Source organism: Salmo trutta, chromosome 19, assembly GCF_901001165.1.
Source record: "Salmo trutta chromosome 19, fSalTru1.1, whole genome shotgun sequence".
NCBI lineage: Eukaryota > Metazoa > Chordata > Actinopteri > Salmoniformes > Salmonidae > Salmo > Salmo trutta.
In genome coordinates, this window is record NC_042975.1 from 23,620,533 (window position 1) to 23,643,566 (window position 23,034).

Here is a 23,034-nt window from a genome sequence, read left to right on the forward strand (position 1 = left end):
AGTCAGTCAAACTCCCACTGAACAATGTGGCATGCCATATTCATCACGTTGATGTGGCAATTAACGGGGAAAACATGGACTCCACTCCACATCGTTCAAGATGACGCAATACTACTTTCAGAGGTGGTTGGCAATAGAAATCCCTCTTAATTACCAAATGAAAAGACTACATTACAATAAAAATAGGAAATGGACAAAATGTTTTACACGGCTAGCAGTTAAGCTCAGATCTGTGAACTCTCCTTCATCCTCTGTTGTCAAGTAACTTTTCTTGTAGCACTATCATCCACACATCTAGGCCTAGCACTATCATCCACACATCTAGGCCTAGCAGTATCATCCACACATCTAGGCCTAGCACTATCATCCACACATCTAGGCCTAGCACTATCATCCACACATCTAGGCCTAGCAGTATCATCCACACATCTATGCCTAGCAGTATCATCCCCACATCTAGGCCTAGCAGTATCATCCACACATCTAGGCCTAGCACTATCATCCACACATCTAGGCCTAGCAGTATCATCCACATATCTATGCCTAGCACTATCATCCACACATCTAGGCCTAGCACTATCATCCACACATCTAGGCCTAGCACTATCATCCACACATCTAGGCCTAGCACTATCATCCACACATCTAGGCCTAGCAGTATCATCCACACATCTATGCCTAGCACTATCATCCACACATCTATGCCTAGCAGTATCATCCACACATCTAGGCCTAGCACTATCATCCACACATCTAGGCCTAGCACTATCATCCACACATCTAGGCCTAGCACTATCATCCACACATCTAGGCCTAGCAGTATCATCCACACATCTATGCCTAGCAGTATCATCCCCACATCTAGGCATAGCAGTATCATCCACACATCTAGGCCTAGCACTATCATCCACACATCTAGGCCTAGCAGTATCATCCACACATCTATGCCTAGCACTATCATCCACACATCTAGGCCTAGCAGTATCATCCCCACATCTAGGCCTAGCAGTATCATCCACACATCTAGGCCTAGCACTATCATCCACACATCTAGGCCTAGCAGTATCATCCACACATCTATGCCTAGCACTATCATCCACACATCTAGGCCTAGCACTATCATCCACACATCTAGGCCTAGCACTATCATCCACACATCTATGCCTAGCACTATCATCCACACATCTAGGCCTAGCACTATCATCCACACATCTAGGCCTAGCACTATCATCCACACATCTATGCCTAGCACTATCATCCACACATCTAGGCCTAGCACTATCATCCACACATCTAGGCCTAGCACTATCATCCACACATCTATGCCTAGCACTATCATCCACACATCTAGGCCTAGCAGTATCATCCCCACATCTAGGCCTAGCAGTATCATCCACACATCTAGGCCTAGCACTATCATCCACACATCTAGGCCTAGCAGTATCATCCACACATCTATGCCTAGCACTATCATCCACACATCTATGCCTAGCAGTATCATCCACACATCTAGGCCTAGCACTATCATCCACACATCTAGGCCTAGCAAGTGCTATTCAACAACACTGTAGTAGTTACGCTAATGCAGGGAAGGGGCAGTGAAGTGCCGCAGGGTGTGAAGGCTTTTGTTCCTGCCCGAGACTAAAACACCAAATTCACCTAAACCTGGTCTATATTGATTAACGACCACAATTAGTTGATTATGTGAAACAGGTGTGTTAGCGCTGGGCTGGAACTTAAGCCTGCACACACTGCGCACAGTCATCCAGGACCAGAGTCAGCCTACCCTCTTCTGGGTAAAAGTGTTTATTGAGTAGATGAAACCAAGGCCTTGACTCCACATTAGGGCTTTGCACCATTCGTGGTTGGTATGAGGTGAGTGACGGGCTTTGGGGTCTGCTGAGTAAGAGCTGGAACAACCCGGGGTCATTCCATTGGCCCAATCTATGGGCCCCCTAATCGCCCAGCTCCCTTTGAAGAGAGGCTTGAAAGCTGTCACTCTGCCAAAAGGCTAGGTGACCACTGAGCCAGCCCATCACTCTAATGGAAGTCATTCAAAGCCATGGGAGTGACCTAATTAGGCTGAGGTGTCGTTGACGTGGGGCTAATTATAAAGAGACGAGTGAAGGAAGGAAAAAGAAAGTTAGAAAGAGTGTAGAGGCACCAAGAGATGGGTTAAAGAAAACATCTATGAAGATGATGTGAGGCGTTTTATTATTGAATAAAGCTATGGTCATGAATGTATGACTAAATCATTGGGTAGACTCGTAGGGAATGGAAAATTATGCATGAACATTAATAGACAACTCTACAATTCATACAGAGTAATTCCCTACAATTACCTTAACCCTCGCCCTTTTTATCCCTCTTCAGCTGAAAAATCTTGTTTTAAAGAATATTCAGTCTTTCAGTCAGAGTCCAACTGAGTTATAAAGAGCTAGTGTTTTGGACGTGACTGGGTTGACGTGACGGTGTTGATGGGTGTTAACCTACCTTGGAGTTCTTTGTCTCCCTTCATCCATCTGATTGTGGCGGCGGGCTTGCTGCCCATAGCGGTGCAGGTCATCTCTGTCTCGTTGCCCTCAATCACCTGCCCCTCCCGGGACTCGATGATTGGGTTGCCTGGAGGGACTGGCAGGGGGGACAAATAGACACCGTGTTTAGGGAATGTGGGGCATAAATCACCCGAACAACCAGGAGGTGTCGGGTCAGTCCTCCCTCTTAGATGTCTTAACTGTCCATGTGTGGTGGAAGGGCTTTTCATCAGCAATGTGGTGTTGAGGTAGCATGGTGTGTGATGCATCTATTGTCATGGGTGTAATTTCTAATATTGGTCCCTCCACATACCAAATAAAATAACTGAATTTAGTTGCAATAGTACTGTATCTGTGAGAGGTTTATGGAAATACTTTGAAATAAATGAAATTGACTACAGTCATTTTCTTGTAAACAAAAACAACGTCAGAATGTGCGCAGAGAAGAATGTGCGTGAAAAAGGACTAAGTTATATTTAAGTGCGTGTATCTCAAGTCAGAATCGGCCGCTATCAGCTTTGGCGAAAGGCCTTACACTTAAAACATTTTTTTTATCATCCACTTTATAATAAAGCCCATACACTGACTATATGCAGTACACTTCAGATGTTTTAGGATGCTTTTCCAACCTTCTCTCAACTAGACTCTTCCCATAAACGTGCGAGCTGAGACCACTCACCGATTTTGGATTACATAATTCCAGCTCTCGCTTGCTACCTACTGCCACTCAAAACAGCTTGATGCCATTTGCGCTGATCTACTCCTGCCTTGGCCCAGACACGCAGATTCATGCCTGTGCCAGTCTCCCCATCTCCTCCTTGTGAAAATTTCCAAATCACAAACACTCCCCACATCCTGCTGTCAAACTTCATTGCCAAAACGCCATCATTATGTCTAAGTACTTACTCTTGCTTCAGTGCACGCTCTGTATGTCGTAACGTCTAATACGCACACAATGTAATTTCCCCTAAATCCTGCTAGGATGCACAGTGGAAAACTGGCTGGGCACTGGGTTTTGATTGGCGTGGATCTTGGTGTTTCGGCATTGACGTCAAATACGGCTATGCGCTAAGGACAATGTTCTTCGACTTGGATTGTTTTGACGCCAGGTCCTGTATGTATGCTTAAAAAACGAAGTGCAAGGTCAGGGCTCTAAATTAAAATGTTTCATTGGTAGCACTGGTGCTCCCAATTTATAAAAGTTAGGAGCACAACAGAATTTAGGAGCAGAAAATATTGATTTTATCGATTGAGATATGCAGGGTGTTGCTTGTGGTGATGAATCTTGCCCTGGAGGCAGAACTGAGCAATTTTTGATAGATGGGCCAGATACAAAGTAAAAATGTACTATATCATAGAAATAGTTGAAAACAAACATTTGCCTTTTGGTCTTAACTAAAGGTTAGCCATTAGGGTTAGCAGTGTGATTAAGGTTAGCGTTAATGTTAGGGTTAGGTTTAAAATCAGATTTTATAACTTTTTGACTGTGCCAGCTAGTGACCACTCTGCGGAGCTCCCTCCAGGGTAAGATTCATGACACATTTTGTTCTGTTACAAGGTGGGATTCAAATGTATTTATTTGTATTTTTTTTTGTTAATGATCTACACAAAATACTCATGTCAAAGTGCAAGAAAAATTCTAACATTTGTAAAGAAATTCTGAAAAACAAAACAAATATATCTTGATTACGTACGTATTCAACCCCCTGAGTCAATACACGTTAGAATCTTCTTTGGCAGCGATTACATCTGTGAGTCTTTCTGGATAAGTCTCTAAGAGCTATGCAAACCTGGATTGTACAATATTTGCATTATTCTTTTCAAAATTCTTTAAGCTCTGACAAGTTGGTTGTAGATCATTACTAGACAGCCATTTTCAAGTGTTGCCATAGATTTTCTAACAGATTTAAATCAAAACTGTAACTAGGCCACTCAGGAATATTCTATGTCGTTTTGGTAAGCAACTACAGTGTACATCTGGCCTTCTGTTTTAGGTTATTGTCATGCTGAATGGTGAACTGGTCTCCCAGTGTCTGCTGGAAAGCAGACTGAACCAGGTTTTCCTCTAGGCTTTTGCCTGTGCTTAGCGCCATTACGTTTCATTTTTATCCTGAAAAACTCCCCAGTCCTTAACAATTAGAAGCATACTCATAACATGATGCAGCCACCACTATTTTGAAAATATGGAGAGTGGTACTCAGTGATGTGTTGTGTTTGGCCCAAACATAATGCTTCGTATTCAGGACATTATTTTGTATTTTTTATTTTACTTTAGTACATTATCGCAAACAGGATGCATGTTTTTGAATATTTTTATTATGTACATACATAATTCTTTTCACTCTGTCATTTAGGTTAGTATTGTGGAGTAACTATAATGTTGTTGATCCATCCTCAGTTTTCTCCTATCACAGCCATTAAACTCTGTAACTGTTTTAAAGTCACCATTGGCCTCATAGTGAAATCCCTGAGCGGTTTCCTTCCTCTCCATCAAATGAGTTAGGAAAGACGCCTGAATCTTTGTAGTGACTGGGTGTATTGACACACTATCCAAAGTGTAATTAATAACTTCACCATGCTCAGAGGGATATTCAATGTCGGCTTTTTTACATTTTTGCCTATCTAATGTTCCACAAAGGAATTTATGGAACATTAGGTTTCCACATTGTGTAAAAGCACAATATTGAGATGCATTACATCAAAAATTGTACAGTCTCTTTAAGAACATCAAGTTCATTAGTGATAACATGCAACAGATCAGTCATTTGGAAGATATCAATTGCATACTCCTCACATCCCTTCTCCTCGTCTCCTTCTCAAAACACATTGGATGAGAAAGCCAGAGGTCCCTTCCCTATGACCTTCTTCTCCAATGGGTTTTGAAAAGAAGATGAGGAGATAGGGTGCGAGGAGTATGCAATTGAGAGCTTCTCATTAATGTATTGCTGTGATTATTGATCTCCTGAAGAAGTGATCACTTTTCCTTTCTTTCTGTGCCCCCAAATGTTAGGATATAGCCTATAAGTAAAGTTACTAGGTTGTTAGCTAGCTAGCTAATAAAGTACATGACTGAACAAGGTTTAAACAAAAGGCCCGTGAGTAGTTTTAGAATGGCATGCGACATGGTCTATGAATGTAAAATGCGGCTTGCCAATTCACCACATGAAGAAGACAAAGTTGCACTGGTTATATGGGTCATATAATTTGAACCGTTTGGTCTACAAACAAGTCGTCTTCACTGTAGTAATGGTACAATCATTACAATGGAAAACAATGGTAGGAGCACAGGTCGCACAGCTAAATATTTAGAAACATATATACGACCAAAATGGTCGCACTTTAGAGCCCTGTGCGAGGTTATGACATTTAAAGTGACGTTGAGGACCAGATTTAAAACATATTTAGCTTTCAGTGAAATGGCATAATCCCTAAAAGTGAGACAGACTTTCAGTCGTCACTTTTACTCCCGTTGCATTTTTATCAAGGATATTATTATAATTCAATTCATGCTTTGCACTGTGGCTCTACACCTTGGTGAATGTTTATTATTTCGTAGTAAGTTTGTCTCTGAGTGCACTTGTGTATCACTAGTGTGTGTGTGTGTTTTCAATCATACTCTCATAATGAATGTCAACGTAGACGATCTAAGACATTTTCCCCCTCAACAAACATTGTGTGTGGTGTGTGTGTGTGTAGTCATACTCAGCACAGTGATGTCTGCATAGGCCTCCTGTGGGGGGTCCGTGTAGAGCTGGCACACGTATCTCCCCTCATCCGACAGGCTCACATTGGACAGAGACACCCGCAGCTCATTGTCCGAGAAGTTGACCAGCTGGAAGCGAGCATCTTTCAGGGCTGGGGATCAAAGAAAGAGAGATAGGGAGAGAAAGAGTAAGGGAGATAAGGGGGGGGGGGGTCAAAAGAGGGTACCATTGTCATTGTCCATGCATTGACTATAGCAGTGTTTCCCAACTACAGTCATTGAGTACCCCCAACAGTACACATTTTTGTTGTAGTCCCTCACAAACTCACCTGATTCAACTCATTGAGCACTTGATGATTAATTGACAAGTTGAGTCAGGTGTGCTTGTCCAGGGCTACAACAAAAAAGTAGTTGAGGACTGGAGAAACACTGGACTAATGATTGTTGACCGACTCAGAGTATTCGTGTGTATATTTGAGTTTAGTTCCAGGAGTTAGATTATGAGTTACAGTCTACAGACATGTGTAGAGATCGATTGAAGCTCAATGTAAAATTCAAATCTCCTTACCATTATATAAACTCATCAAAAAAAGAAATGTCCTCTCACTGTCAACTGCGTTTATTATCAGCAAACTTAACATGTGTAAATATTTGCATGAACACAACAAGATTCAACAACTGAGACAAACTGTTTCACAGACATGTGACTAACTGAAATGGAATAATGTGCCCCTGAACAAAGGGGGGGGTCAAAATCAAAAGTAACAGTGAGTATCTGGTGTGGCCACCAGCTGCATTAAGTACTGCAGTGCATCTCCTCCTCATGGACTGCACCAGATTTGCCAGTTCTTGCTGTGAGATGTTACCCCACTCTTCCACCAAGGCACTTGCAAGTTCCCAGACATTTCTGGGGGAAATGGCCCTAGCCCTCACCATCCGATCCAACAGGTCCCGGACGTGCTCAATGGGATTGAGATTTGGGCTCTTCGCTGGCCATGGCAGAACACTGACATTCCTGTCTTGCAGGAAATCACGCACAGCACGAGCAGTATGGCTGGTGGCATTGTCATGCTGGAGGGTCATGTCAGGATGAGCCTGCAGGAAGGGTACCACATGAGGGAGGAGGATGTCTTCCCTATAACGCACAGCGTTGAGATTGCCTGCAATGACAACAAGCTCAGTCCGATGATGCTGTGACACACCGCCCCAGACCATGACGGACCCTCCACCTCCAAATCGATCCCGCTCCAGAGTACAGGCCTTGGTGTAGCGCTCATTCCTTCGACGATAAACGCGAATCCGACCATCACCCCTGTTGAGACAAAACCGTGACTCGTCAGTGAAGATTACTTTTTGCCAGTCCTGTCTGATCCTTAACGACCGTTCCACAGGTGCATGTTTATTAATTGTTTATGGTTCATTGAACTAGCATGGGAAACAGTGTTTAAACCCTTTACAATGAAGATCTGTGAAGATATTTGCATTTTTACAAATTATCTTTGAAAGACAGGGTCCTGAAAAAGGGACGTTTCTTTTTTTGCTGAGTTTATGTGACTCGTTTCAGGAAACTAGGTGTATGTCGCGCATCACTACTTCACAGGAGAGCGATTTCAACATAAACTTTAGTTTTTTGTCAAAATGCGTTTTTTTTGGCAGAAACTCCTGGAAAATGTGAACTTTCATGTGTCTTAATATCAAAATTGTATGCCATTTGTAAATGTGTTTAAAATTGTTAAATTACGAGCCTAGTTGGTTCAGCCACAGAAAAAGTCAGCAACCTTCCCGCTAGCGATGATTGGCTGAGATAATGAGTGGGCTGGACATGCCGAGAGATGAGTTCGGATTGGTCTGCCATGTAGCGCGCTTCTGTTTATTTGAGCTGGTGAGTATGTGTAGGTAATCCTGTCTAACACGGCTTTAAAAATATATATATCATGTAGTAGAACTGCATAAGTGTTGTTCTCCACTTTCTGGAGGACCGAGTTTTGAAACAAGTGGAATTAGAGTATGATAGCTCAGGAGATGGAGAAAACACCTGTCACTGGATTATATCTTCAAACTAAGGGCAACCATGGCATCCGTGACAGAGGGAGAAGCGTCCATCCATGTATACGGGTAAGAGAGTCTAGCTAGCTACATTTTCAGATATTACACGTTTTTAAAATTTTGTCAGAAAGTTGTTTTCATTTCAAGTTAAAGTGTACTGTTAGCTAGCTAGCCAACGTTAGCTGGCTGGCTCGCTAGCCAACATTACGTTTATGATCTGTGTAGTAATATTATTCTTATCTCAGAGCCATTTGCTTTGCTAGTTATAACCTAATGTTAGCTATCTAACATTGAACCTGGTTGGTTAGCTACCTACAAATTCATGCAGGATAGTCACATCATGAGTTGGGATTATGGTTCATTGTTAAGCTAGCTAGCTACATGTCTTAACAAAAGACTCCCCTACGCAAGTATCAATTTCAATAGAATGTTCAAGATGTCACTGTGAGCTGTTGATAGACATAGCTGGTAAATTCGCTCTGGCTATCTACTCTGACTTCAGAGCACTCTCGTCTGAGTGTGCCAGAGCGCAGAATAACTGATGAATTTACGAACGCTCATGGCTCATTGTTTAGCTAGCTAGCTACATGTCTTAACAAAAGACTACACTATGCAAGTAACCATTTCAACAGAATGTCACTGTGACAACTGTTGATAGACGTAGCTGCTAAATTTGCTCTGGCTATCTACTCTGATTTCAGAGCACTCATCTGAGTGTGCCAGAGTGCAGAATAACTGCCAAATTTACGAATGCTCAACACCCATTGAATATGGCCGGTGTCAGTAAACGTTGGCAAAAAACGTAATTAAATTGTTGCCAGCAGCACAGTTGCAGTCACCAACGCTCTAGATAACATAACAACAGCCTAACCAGCTCTACTAGGGTGAGTAAAATGGTCCGAGTGAGCTGTTCTCTAATTTGTGTCTGGAAGTAGCTATATTTATCAGATTTATTTCCGATTTGTCAGATTTAGTTTAGTTTAAATAGTTAGCAGGTTTGAATTGTTCTGGCGTAGGCTACTAGCTAGCAGCTGGCTATGCCTATATGTGGACCTAGTAAATCTGATACATTTTTCACTGACCAGAATCATCTTATTGAAGAAGAACATTCAATGACCTAGCTGAGACTTACAAGTAAGTTAAACACAGATAGTAGATATGTCAGTAGTAGGCTAATTAGTGTCAGTCTCACCAGTTAGCCCTAGACAGCTAACAAATACTTAAACAGACCAGTGGTGAGTGACTGATAATGAGCATTGAGAGTGACAAAAACATTAGCCTGTGCTATTAGCAGCACGGCAACATTAGCTGTCATCCAGTCAGAAATTATGTGTGATCCGTTTTATATTAGATGGACAATTCGGCCGCCACCTAGTTGACTTGCTATTATTACATTCAGTCATACCTCGCCTTGGCGAGAGAGAATACTTCAGAGGCAGCCCCCCGCACCTCTCTGATTCAGAAAAATCAGTCACATGTTTATTACTACTAGACTGGAACATGTCTCCATTCATTGGAGTATTTAGTTCAGAGGTTCCCAAACCTTTACTGCACACAACCCCAAATTGACACTAGAAAATACAGGGGACCCCACTTGGACAAATTATATTCCCTAGTGTGTTCATATTCACTCAACTGAACTCAACGCAGGCTGTCAACTGATAATAATACATAACAATGACGCGAAAGAGCATTCTAATAGAGTAAGGAGGTCCTAATTGACACCAGAGCCATATACAGTGCATTTGGAAAGTATTCAGACCACTTTAATTTTCCCACATTTTGTTAGACCTATTTTAAAATGGATTAAATAAATGTTTTCTTCTCTAATCTACACATTACTGTATATCCCAATGACAAAGCAAAAACAGGTTTTTAGAAATGTTTGCAAATGTATTAAAAATAAAAAACTGAAATACCTTACTTACTTAGAAGTATTCAGACCATTTTCTACGAGACTCGAAATTGAGCTCAGGTGCATCCTGTTTCCATTGATCATCCTTAAGATGTTTCTACAACTTGATTGGAGTCCACCTGTGGTAAATTCAATTGATTTGGACAGGCACACATCTGTCTATATAAGGTCCCACAGTTGACAGTGCATGTCATCGCAAAAACCAAGGCATGAGGTCGAAGGAATTTTCCGTAGAGCACGGAGACAGGATTGTGTCGAGGCACAGATCTGGGGAAGGTTACCAAAAAATGTCTGTAGCATTGAAGGTCCCCAATAACACAGTGGCCTCCATCATTCTTAAATGGAAGAAGTTTGGAACCACCAAGACTCTTCCTAGAGCTGGCCGCCCGGCCAAACTGAGCAATCGGGCGAGAAGGGCATTGGTCAGGGAGGTGACCAAGAACCCGATGGTCACTGTGAAAGAGCTCCAGAGTTCCTCTGTGGAGATAGGAGAACCTTCCAGAAGGACAACCATCTCTGCAGCACCAAATACAGGTGTGCCAAGCTTGTAGCGTCATACCCAAGAAGACTCGAGGCTGTAAACCGCTGCCAAAGGTTCTTCAACAAAGTACTGAGTAAAAGGTCTGAACACTTATGTAAATGTGATAGTTTTTTTTATTTTATACATTTGCAAAAATAAAGTGTTTGATTTGCCATTATGGGCTATTGTGTGTAGATTGATGAGGGACAAGAAACTATTTAATACATTTTAGAATAAGGCTGTAACATAACAAAATGTAGAAGAGGTCAAGGGAAACTTTCCGATGCACTGACTATACAAAACATAAGAACACCTTCCTAATACTGAGTTACACCTCCTTTTCCTCCGTAGCCATTGCTAAGTGATAATTGCTGTTTATTTCTGATCGTTTTTAAAACATATTAAGATGTCCAGTGAAAGAAGATATGCAATTTGTTGACACTACAACACAGTAAAGACTTGGATACACATTATCCAGAATGCTGAACAATAAAAATGTCTGTTAAATTCGCTGCTCTGTTTTGCTTGTTTACAGCAGGTCATTTCATAGGGAACTGTCAGAGGCACTCTCGTATTGTTACATCACCAACATTTTAAGAATAAGTTCTATACAGGCACTAACATGGCGGCCATTCTAAAACACTGCCCTAACTCTCTCTATATATGACTCTGGTTAACACTAAATGGTTATATACTATACCCATTTCAAGAGATAAAAATGTTTAATTTGATTGATAACATTTCAGATTTTCTCATGGGATCCCAAGCTTGGAAATCACGGCTGTAAAGCCGAAACGTCTGTGTACGCTATTATCCCTGAAGCAGTGAAAATAATAACAAAATCTAAAAATTAAGTGAGCTTTATGCAATGTCTTTTTGAATATGGACCCATTACACCTTTTGTTTCTCTGGATATAAGTAACTGCACATAATATTACTTACATGGGGATTACATGTGTTTTTTATTGAAAATGGACAATCTAGATTAAAAGTAAAAGAGAGGCATAATGGATACTACAAGAAAGTGGCATCAAATGCATTGGTTGCACAGATTGTAACTGTAGTTGTTCGCCGTCAGAACCGCAAGATTAGATGGACTTCACACAAGATCAAGTACACGCTGAAAGTGAAGCGGTCCGTCCGAAGCATAATGGCTATAAAAAAAGACTGTGCCAAGTTAATGAAGTGTGTGCAAAACGTATAGCATCCAAAACGAGTAGCATCAGGCATAGTTTGCTGACCCATGAAAACTTCTGTGACCTAGTTGGAGGAAAGTGGATCCACACTTGCACATCAGAGTCCTACTTTTGGGAGGTGACCAAGAACCCGATGGTCATTTAAACAGCGCTCCAGAGTTCCTCTATGGAGATGGGAGAATGTTCCAGAAGGACAACCATCTCTGCAGCACTCCATGGTAGAGTGGCCAGGCGGAAGCCACTCTTCAGTAAAAGGCACATGACAGCCCACTTGGAGTTTGCAAAAAGGTACCTAAAGGACTCTCAGACCATGAGAAACAAGATTCTCTGGTCTGATGAAACCCAAGCTTGAACTCTTTGGCCTGAATGCCAAGAGTCATGTCTGACGGAAACCTGGCACCATCCTTACGGTGAAGCATGGTGGTGGCAGCATCATGCTGTGGGGATGTTTTTCAGTGGCAGGGACTGGGAGACTAGTCAGGATCGAAGGGAAAGATAAATGGACCAAAGTACAGACAGATCCTTGATGAAAACCTGATCCAGAGCGCTCAGGACCTCAGACTGGGGCGAAGGTTCACCTTTCAACAGGACAACGACCCTAAGCACACAGACAAGACAACGCAGGAGTGGCTTCGGGTCAAGTCTCTGAATGTCCTTGAGGGGCCCAGCCAGTGCCCGGACTTGAACCCGATCTAACATATCTGGAGAGATCTGAAAATAGCTGTGTAGCAACGCTCCCCAACCAACCTGACTCAGGAGAATTGGAGAAACTGGGTGAAATGGGAGAAACTCCCCAAATACATTTAAATTTTAGTGATTTAGCAGACACTCTAAAACAGAGCGACTTACATTAGTGAGTGCATACATTTTCTCATACTTTTTCTCATACTGGTCCCCCTTTGAAATCCAACCCACAACCCTGGTGTTGCAAGCGCCATGCTCTACCAACTGAGCTACACAGGACCAGTACAGGTGTGCCAAGCTTGTAGCGTCATACCCAGATGACTACAGGCTGTAATCGCTGTCAAAGGTGCTTCAACAATGTACTGAGTAAGAATACTTACAGTGCCTTGCAAAAGTATTCGGCCCCCTTGAAGTTTTCGACCTTTTGCCACATTTCAGGCTTCAAACATAAAGATATAAAACTGTAATTTTTTGTGAAGAATCAACAACAAGTGGGACACAATCATGAAGTGGAACGAAATTTATTGGATATTTCAAACTTTTTTAACAAATAAAAAACTGAAAAATTGGGTGTGCAAAATTATTCAGCCCCCTTAAGTTAATACTTTGTAGCGCCACCTTTTGCTGCGATTACAGCTGTAAGTCGCTTGGGGTATGTCTCTATCAGTTTTGCACATCGAGAGACTGAAATTTTTGCCCATTCCTCCTTGCAAAACAGCTCGAGCTCAGTGAGGTTGGATGGAGAGCGTTTGTGAACAGCAGTTTTCAGTTCTTTCCACAGATTCTCGATTGGAATCAGGTCTGGACTTTGACTTGGCCATTCTAACACCTGGATATGTTTATTTGTGAACCATTCCATTGTAGATTTTGCTTTATGTTTTGGATCATTGTCTTGTTGGAAGACAAATCTCTGTCCCAGTCTCAGGTCGCTTGCACAGTGCTCCTTGGGATGTTTAAAGCTTGGGAAATCTTTTTGTATCCAAATCCGGCTTTAAACTTCTCCACAACAGTATCTCGGACCTGCCTGGTGTGTTCCTTGTTCTTCATGATGCTCTCTGCGCTTTAAACGGACCTCTGAGACTATCACAGAGCAGGTGCATTTATACGGAGACTTGATTACACACAGGTGGATTCTATTTATCATCATTAGTCATTTAGGTCAACATTGGATCATTCAGAGATCCTCACTGAACTTCTGGAGAGAGTTTGCTGCACTGAAAGTAAAGGGGCTAAATAATTTTGCACGGCCAATTTTTCAGTTTTTTATTTGTTAAAAAAAGTTTGAAATATCCAATAAGTTTCGTTCCACTTCATAATTGTGTCCCACTTGTTGTTGATTCTTCACAAAAAAATACAGTTTTATATCTTTATGTTTGAAGCCTGAAATGTGGCAAAAGGTCGAAAAGTTCAAGGGGGCCGAATACTTTTGCAAGGCACAGTATGTAAATGTAATAACATTTTTGTATATTTTCCAAATTTGCACAAATTTCTCAAAAACAGATTTTGCTTTGTCATTATGGGGTATTGTGTGTAGATTGATGAGGGGAAAAAGCTATTTAATTCATTTTAAAATAAGGCTGTAACTTAACAAAATGTGGAAAAAGTCAAGGGGTCTGAATACTTTTCGAACTGTACCATTTTCTAGCTCTGAGTCGCTACTTTTATCCAATGTAAACAACACAATTTTAAATGTTATTACATAGGACCGAATCGAGCCCATCAGTCACATATTGGGGAAAAAACACTTGTGGAATGTTGTTTTCCTGACCTTTTTCCAACAGGAAAGGTGGAAGGCTTGATGTCAGAGTAAAGAACAGTTTGCTTACTGTCTGTTGACCCCAGAGTTCAGAGTATATTTTTCATTTGCTTTGGAAGAGTGAGCTGGGTGCTCTATCTGGGAGTATTGCACACACCTTAAAATGTTCTCTTGAATTTAGCAGACTTAAAGAACACGACGAATCTCCTCAGGTGAATCTTAAGTATTCTTGGTAACATGAGCAGAACTAAAGAATACTGGTATGGTTGACATTCTGAGGTCATGTGTATGCTTTGACACTTTGGAGCACCATCATAGTTTGTGACTTTAAACTGTGCTGAATACAGCTGGGAAAAACTCATATTGATGCCAGGTGAGCTTTGTTTAATGCACCCTAAAACAGTCTCTCGCCATTTATCATAATTGATTTTCCTTGTTGAAATTAATCTGATCTTTGAGAATATTTGAATCCTAAGCAACCTCCCTACATATTTCTTGAAGTACAATAGCCCAATATAGCTACTGTAGTAGGTCAAAGCTGTGTGCTGGAAAACCTTGGTAGAGCATGGGTGAAGCAGGCATTGTGGGGCTCATGTGAATTTCCTTTATTTTATGTTTTTCTGTTTCTAATTAAAACAGGAGTATGTGGTGACACACACACGCAGAATAATGAGCAATCCATTAGGGAGTTGTTTTGCCTGGCAAATGCGATGGAGAATCCCAATGTCTGGTTCAGATGAAAGCCTCCCCCACCACCTCTGACAGATCGACAGCGGACATTTACTGCTCTCTGTGTCTTCTTTTTCCCCTCACACCACATTTATTCTCACCCGCAGCAGCCCAGTTCAAAGGAGCAAAATCAACAAGAAAAAAGAGGTAGCATTAATACATAACTACATAGACGGAAACAAATAACTAAATTAAGAAATCCTCTGGGATTATTACAGTTTCCGGCAGCAGGCACATGAAAGCCAGGATTGTGATAGTGATGGGGGGGTGAAGCTGATTGTTCTGGGTTCCAGCTGGTTAGCCGTGCTCTTTCGCTTTTATGCAAAAAGAGAGAGAAAGCGAGAGAGCGAGTGAGGGGGGAAAAGAGGAAGAAGAAAGAAAGGCTGTCAGTCAAATGCGAGGACGTAATTCATCAAAGGAGGTGATGAAGCCTTCTCTCTGGTTCTGCTGCTGTGGAGGGAGTGGATAAGCAAAGAAATACAGAGCGTGGCTCCATCTCCGCTGCCATCCACCCTTTTTCCTTGAGTTAATCCTCTCGACCCCCCCCCCCCCAGCACCTCGGAGTAGCCACGTGCCCCCTCATCAGAAGATCCCATCTCAATTCCACTCGCCTCCCCTTACTCCCACAAGGACAAGCCACATGGTGCAAAAGGAGCGGGGGTTAAACATGTTGCCGTGCCAACTCATCGCTAATGTCTTTGGTCCTGCTGCCAGGGTGGTGGTCTTGGAATATCAGAAGAGAACGACCAACAGAATAGCTAACAAGTGTGTGAATTCAGAGTAAGTGACAAGTTATCTAGCTGAATAAACTAAGTTTGAGCCTATTCCTGGAAACATTGAACCACTGTAGTTTACATCAATTATAATTTCTAAGTGGAAGTTGGAATAGTTATATTTGAGTGTTTCAGCGAATGGTTAGTGAGGGAGGCCCTGCTCTCTCGCTTCCCCAGTTGTTTAGTTAATTTTCTTTCCAATCTCCTTTGCATTAGCGTAGCCTCTCCTGTAGCCTGTCAACTATGTGTCTGTCTATCCCTATTCTCTCCTCTCTGCACAGGCCAAACAAACGCTTCACACCGCATGGCCGCTGCCACTCTAACCTGGTGGTCCCAGCGCGCACGACCCACGTGGAGTTCCAGGTCTCCGGCAGCCTCTGGAACTGCCAGTCTGCGGCCAACAAGGCAGAGTTCATCTCAGCCTATGCTACCCTCCAGTCCCTCGACTTCTTGGCGCTGACGGAAACATGGATTACCACAGAAAACACTGCTACTCCTACTGCTCTCTCCTCGTCTGACCACGTGTTCTCGCATACCCCGAGAGCATCTGGTCAGCGGGGTGGCGGGACTGGAATCCTCATCTCTCCCAAGTGGACATTCTCTCTTTCTCCCCTGACCCATCTGTCTATCTCCTCCTTTGAATTCCATGCTGTCACAATCACTAGCCCATTCAAGCTTAACATCCTTATCATTTATCGCCCTCCAGGTTCCCTTGGAGAGTTCATCAATGAGCTTGACGCCTTGATAAGTTCCTTTCCTGAGGATGGCTCACCCCTCACAATTCTGGGTGACTTTAACCTCCCTACGTCTACCTTTGACTCATTTCTCTCAGCCTCCTTCTTTCCACTCCTCTCCTCTTTTGGCCCCACACTCTCACCGTCCCCCCCTACTCACAAGGCAGGCAATACGCTTGACCTCATCTTTACTAGATGCTGTTCTTCTACCAATCTCACTGCAACTCCCCTCCAAGTCTCCGACCACTACCTTGTAACCTTTTCCCTCTCGCTCTCCTCCAACACTACTCACTCTGCCCCTACTCAGATGGTATTGCGCCGTCGCAACCTTCGCTCTCTCTCTCTCCTGCTACTCTCTCCTCTTCCATCCTATCATCTCTTCCCTCTGCTCAATCCTTCTCCAACCAATCTCCTGATTCTGCCTCCTCAACCCTCCTCTCCTCCCTTTCTGCATCCTTTGACTCTCTATGTCCCCTATCCTCCCGGCCGGCTCGGTCCTCCCCTCCTGCTCCATGGCTTGACGACTCATTGCGAGCTCACAGAACAGGGCTCCGGGCAGCCGAGTGGAAATGGAGGAAAACTAGCCTCCCTGCGGACCTGGCATCTTTTCACTCCCTCCTCTCCACATTTTCTTCCTCTGTTTCTGCTGCTAAAGCCACTTTCTACCACTCTAAATTCCAAGCATCTGCCTCTAACCCTAGGAAGCTCTTTAACACCTTCTCCTCCCTCCTGAATCCCCCCCCCCTCCTCCCTCTCTGCGGACGACTTTGTCAACCATTTTGAAAAGAAGGTTGACAACATCCGATCCTCGTTTGTTAAGTCAAACGACACCACTGGTCCTGCTCACATTGCCCTACCCTATGCTTTGACCTCTTTCTCCCCTCTCCAGATGAAATCTTGCGACTTGTGACGGCCGGCCGCCCAACAACCTGCCCGCTTGACCCTATCCCCTCCTCTCTTCTCCAGAGGAGGGGATCTCTCTCAGAATGACCTTCTTGATCCAAATCAGTCAGGTTTCAAGACTGGTCATTCAACTGAGACTGCTCTTCTCTGTGTCACGGAGACTCTCCGCACTGCTAAAGCTAACTCTCTCTCCTCTGCTCTCATCCTTCTAGACCTATCTGCTGCCTTTGATACTGTGAACCATCAGATCCTCCTCTCCACCCTCTCGGAGTTGGGCATCTCCGGCGCGGCTCACTCTTGGATTGCGTCCTACCTGACAGGTCGCTCCTACCAGGTGGCATGGCGAGAATCCATCTCCGCACCACGTGCTCTCACCACTGGTGTCCCCCAGGGCTCAGTTCTAGGCCCTCTCCTATTCTCGCTATACACCAAGTCACTTGGCTCTGTCATATCCTCACATGGTCTCTCCTATCATTGCTACGCAGACGACACACAAATAATCTTCTCCTTTCCCCCTTCTGATAACTAGGTGGCGAATCGCATCTCTGCATGTCTGGCAGACATATCAGTGTGGATGACGGATCACCACCTCAAGCTGAACCTCGGCAAGACGGAGCTGCTCTTCCTCCCGGGGAAGGACTGCCCGTTCCATGATCTCGCCATCACGGTTGACAACTCCATTGTGTCCTCCTCCCAGAGTGCTAAGAGCCTTGGCGTGACCCTGGACAACACCCTGTCGTTCTCCGCTAACATCAAGGAGGTGACCCGATCCTGTAGGTTTATGCTCTACAACATTCGCAGAGTACGACCCTGCCTCACACAGGAAGCGGCGCAGGTCCTAATCCAGGCACTTGTCATCTCCCGTCTGGATTACTGCAACTCGCTGTTGGTGGGGCTCCCTGCCTGTGCCATCAAACCCCTACAACTCATCCAGAACGCCGCAGCCCGTCTGGTGTTCAACCTTCCCAAGTTCTCTCACGTCACCCCGCTCCTCCGCACACTCCACTGGCTTCCAGTTGAAGCTCGCATCTGCTACAAGACCATGGTGCTTTCCTACGGAGCTGTGAGGGGAACGGCACCTCCGTACCTTCAGGCTCTGATCAGTCCCTACACCCATAGAAGGGCACTGCGTTCATCCACCTCTGGCCTGCTTGCCTCCCTACCTCTGCGGAAGCGCAGTTCCCGCTCAGCCCAGTCAAAACTGTTCGCTGCTCTGGCACCCCAATGGTGGAACAAGCTCCCTCACGACGCCAGGACAGCAGAGTCAATCACCACCTTCCGGAGACACCTGAAACCCCACCTCTTTAACCTCTCTAGGGCAGGTGGCACCAAATCGTCCCACCTACGTAACAGCCAGTTGAATCCTGTGGCGCGATATTCAAATACCTTAGAAATGCTATTACTTCAATTTCTCAAACATATGACTATTTTACAGCATTTTAAAGACAAGACTCTCGTTAATCTAACCACACTGTCCGATTTCAAAAAGGCTTTACAACGAAAGCAAAACATTAGATTATGTCAGCAGAGTACCCAGCCAGAAATAATCAGACACCCATTTTTCAAGCTAGCATATAATGTCACAAAAACCCAGAAGACAGCTAAATGCAGCACTAACCTTTGATGATCTTCATCAGATGACACACCTAGGACATTATGTTACACAATACATGCATGTTTTGTTCAATCAAGTTCATATTTATATCAAAAACCAGCTTTTTACATTAGCATGTGACGTTCAGAACTAGCATACCCCCCGCAAACTTCCGGCGAATTTACTAACAATTTACTAAATTACTCACGATAAACGTTCACAAAAAGCATAACAATTATTTTAAGAATTATAGATACAGAACTCCTCTATGCACTCGATATGTCCGATTTTAAAATAGCTTTTCGGTGAAAGCACATTTTGCAATATTCTAAGTAGATAGCCCGGCATCACAGGGCTAGCTATTTAGACACCCAGCAAGTTTAGCCTTCACCAAACTCCGATTTACTATTAGAAAAGTTTGTTTACCTTTCCTGTTCTTCGTCAGAATGCACTCCCAGGCCTTCTACTTCAATAACAAATGTTGGTTTGGTCCCAAATAATCCATAGTTATGTTCCAACAGCGGCGTTTTGTTCGTGCGTTCAAGACACTATCCGAATGGTAAATAAAAGATTTCTAAATATTTCATTACCGTACTTCGAAGCATGTCAACCGCTGTTTAAAATACATTTTTATGCCATTTTTCTCGAAAAAAAGCGATAATATTCCGACCGGGAATCTGCAATTAGGTAAACAGACGAAAGAAAATACAGCATGGGGTCGACTCGGGCACGCGCCTAAGCCCTTTGTCCTCTGATCAGCCACTTGGCAAAGGCGATAATGTGTTTCAGCCAGGGGCTGCCTCGATATCGTTCAGCTTTTTCCCGGGCTCTGAGAGCCTATGGGAGCCGTAGGAAGTGTCACGTTACAGCTAAGATCCTGAGTCTTCAATAAACAGAGGCAAGAACAACAACACCTTGTCAGACAGGCCACTTCCTGCATGAAATCTTCTCAGGTTTTTGCCTGCCATATGAGTTCTGTTATACTCACAGACACCATTCAAACAGTTTTAGAAACTTTAGGGTGTTTTCTATCCAAAGCCAATAATTATATGCATATTCTAGTTACTGTGCAGGAGTAGTAACCAGATTAAATCGGGTACGTTTTTTATCCGGCCGTGTAAATACTGCCCCCTAGCCCTAACAGGTTTTAAGGAATACCTGGGATAGGATTAAGTAATCCTTCTACCCCCCCCCAAAAAAATATATAGATGTACTATTGTAAAGTGGTTGTTCCACTGGATATCATAAGGTGAATGCACCAATTTGTAAGTCGCTCTGGATAAGAGCGTCTGCTAAATGACATAAATGTAAAATGTAAAAGAGTAACTGACAAATGTTCAAAGGAGAGCTCGATTTTTAGCATGTGGGCCCAAGATTTAAGTCAAATCAAAACATAACTCCTCAACATTGAACTCCATTTTGCAAAGCTATTCTGGTGTCCCAACTTCTTAACTCAATTACTTTAATTATTAAGTTACTTACCTATGCAACTTTTCAACGCTAACCGCTAACTTTGGTGCCAGTAGTCATTATGCTTGGCTCCTCTGTTAGCAGTGGATGAACACAACAGAGGCTAACGTTACACACAGATAATGTGTGACTAATTAAAGTGGCTGACTTGAAAGCAGGGTTAGCCTGTCAGTGCGAGGGGCAGTCTGACACTAATGATTAAATGAAATGTATTGATTTGAAGAATGTGCTGGGATTAAAACACTCCAATGCGAGGCATCACGGGCTAAACTGCTGGTAATCTGTTGTGCGACTCGGCGCTAGGTGGACGCCAATAGGAATGATTGAAGCATTATGTCAACACCGATAATGTTCATAATGGCACTAAAGTCTGGTGTACTGTGGCTATTTGAAAAATGGCCTCCAGTCCATTGTGGTATACTGTATGTTCAATGCAGACCTTGCATACATTGCCTCCTTTAACATGTTATATCTTGTTGTTGTGTTAATATACTGTAAGTGTATATCTCCACTATATGATCAAAAGTATGTGGACACCTGCTCGTCAAACATCTCATTCCAAAATCATGGCCATTAATATGGAGTTGGTCCCCCTTTTGCTGCTATAACAGCCTCCACTCTTCTGGGAAGGCTTTCCACCAGATGTTGGAACATTGCTGCGGGGAGTTGCTTCCATTCAGCCAGAAGAGCATTAGTGAGGTTGGGCACTGATTTTGGGGGATTAGGCCTGGCTCGCAGTCGGCATTAACAATTCATCCCAAAGGCGTTCAATGGGGTTGAGGTCAGGGCTCTGTGCAGGCCAGTCAATTTCTTCCACACCGATCTCGACAAACCATTTCTTTATGGACCTCGCTTTTTGCACAGGGCATTTGTCATGCTGAAACAGGAAAGGTCCTTCCCCAAACTGTTGCCACAAAGTTGGAAGCACAGAATCGTCTAGAATGTCATTATATGCTGTAGCGCTAAGATTTCCCTTCACTGGCACTAAGGGGCCTAGCCTGAACCATGAAAAACAGCCCCAGACCATTATTCCTCCTCCACCAAACTTTACAGTTGGCACTATACATTCGGCAGGTAGTGTTCTTCTGGCATCCGCCAAACCCAGATTTGTCCGTCGGACTGCCAGATGGTGATACATCACTCCAGAGTATGCATTTCCACTGCTCCAGAATCCAATGGCAGCGAGCTTTACACCACTCCAGCCGACGCTTGACATTGTGCATGTGATGTTCGGCTTGTGTGCGGCTGTTCGGCCATGGAAACCCATTTCATGAAGTTTCCGCCGAACAGTTATTGTGCCGATATTGCTTCCAGAGGCAGTTTGGAACTCGATAGTGAGTGTTGCAACCGAGGGCAGATGATTTTTAGGGCTCTATGCGTTTCAACACTCGCCGGTCCCGTTCTGTGAGCTTGTGTGGCCTACCACTTCGTAGCTGAGCCGTTGTTGCTCCTAGACGTTTCACTTCACAATAACATCACTTACAGTTGACCGGGGAAGCTTTAGCAGGGCAGAAATTTGATGAACTGACTTGATGGAAAGGAGATATCCTATGACGGTTCCACGCTGAAAGTCACAGAGCTGTTCAGTTAGGCCATTCTAATGCCAGTGTTTGTCTATAGAGATTGCATGGCAGTATGCTCGATTTTATACACCTGTTAGCAACAAGTGTGGCTGAAATAGCCTAATCCACTAATTTGAAGGGGTGTCCACATACTTTTGTATATATAGTGTATATCAACAACACAAATGTGGTTTTGGGCAACAAAAAAACAGACAGAATTAGAGGTGGTGAGAAACTGGACACTGATCCATTTGGAGTGAAAAACAGCATTAGGGCTTGACAACAACAGCTCCATGTCCAACAAGGAACATGGCCTTTCTCTAGCGCAGTGGTGCTGGTCCTGGACACAAGCATGGCCATGTGAGGACTCAACAGCGGCCCGCCATGCCCCAGGAGGTTGTCCCCCATGACGACACAACGGCGCCCGCTCGCAGCATCCAGCTCACTGTGGGGGAGCCCGGGATTGGACACGCAGCAGTGATGTCCAATGGGGTGAGTTCCGGGAAAACAAAGGCACTAGTAGTAGAAAGCAATTCCACTCAAGAAAACAAACTGAATATGTCTTTCGATGTTGTTTTGTTCTTTCAATTCCTTTAGTTTGGCAGAGGGTTTCTCAGGTAATCAGTGGAGGCTCCTGAGGGGAGTTTGGCTCATAATAGTGGCCGGAACGGAGCAAATGGAATGGCATCAAACACATTGTTTGATGTATTTGATACCATTCCACTGATTCCACTCCAGCCATTACCACGTGCCTGTCCTCCCAATTAAGGTGCCACAAACCTCCTTTGCAGGTAATGTATTTTTTGGAAGGTACAAACACAAGGAAAGACAAAATTGGGCAAGAAAATGCAGTGACTTTGGAGAGACCTCTGAGGCAACAAACACTTAAACAAAACGAAACGTCGGAATAAGATT

The 23,034-nt window shown here is 43.7% G+C and overlaps 1 protein-coding gene across 4 annotated transcripts in view; it reads right to left on the minus strand.

The window, feature by feature from the left end:
- Window positions 1-23,034, minus strand: part of LOC115154188 (cell adhesion molecule 1) — a 499,358-nt gene that overhangs the window by 105,503 nt on the left and 370,821 nt on the right. For all 4 annotated transcript variants that reach the window (XM_029700153.1, XM_029700151.1, XM_029700154.1 and 1 more), the window contains exons 4-5: window positions 6,237-6,389; window positions 2,494-2,631 (exon numbers count right to left, since the gene is read on the minus strand). In XM_029700153.1, coding sequence (XP_029556013.1) covers window positions 2,494-2,631; window positions 6,237-6,389 — 291 coding nt within the window. The remainder of the gene's footprint in view (window positions 1-2,493; window positions 2,632-6,236; window positions 6,390-23,034) is intronic.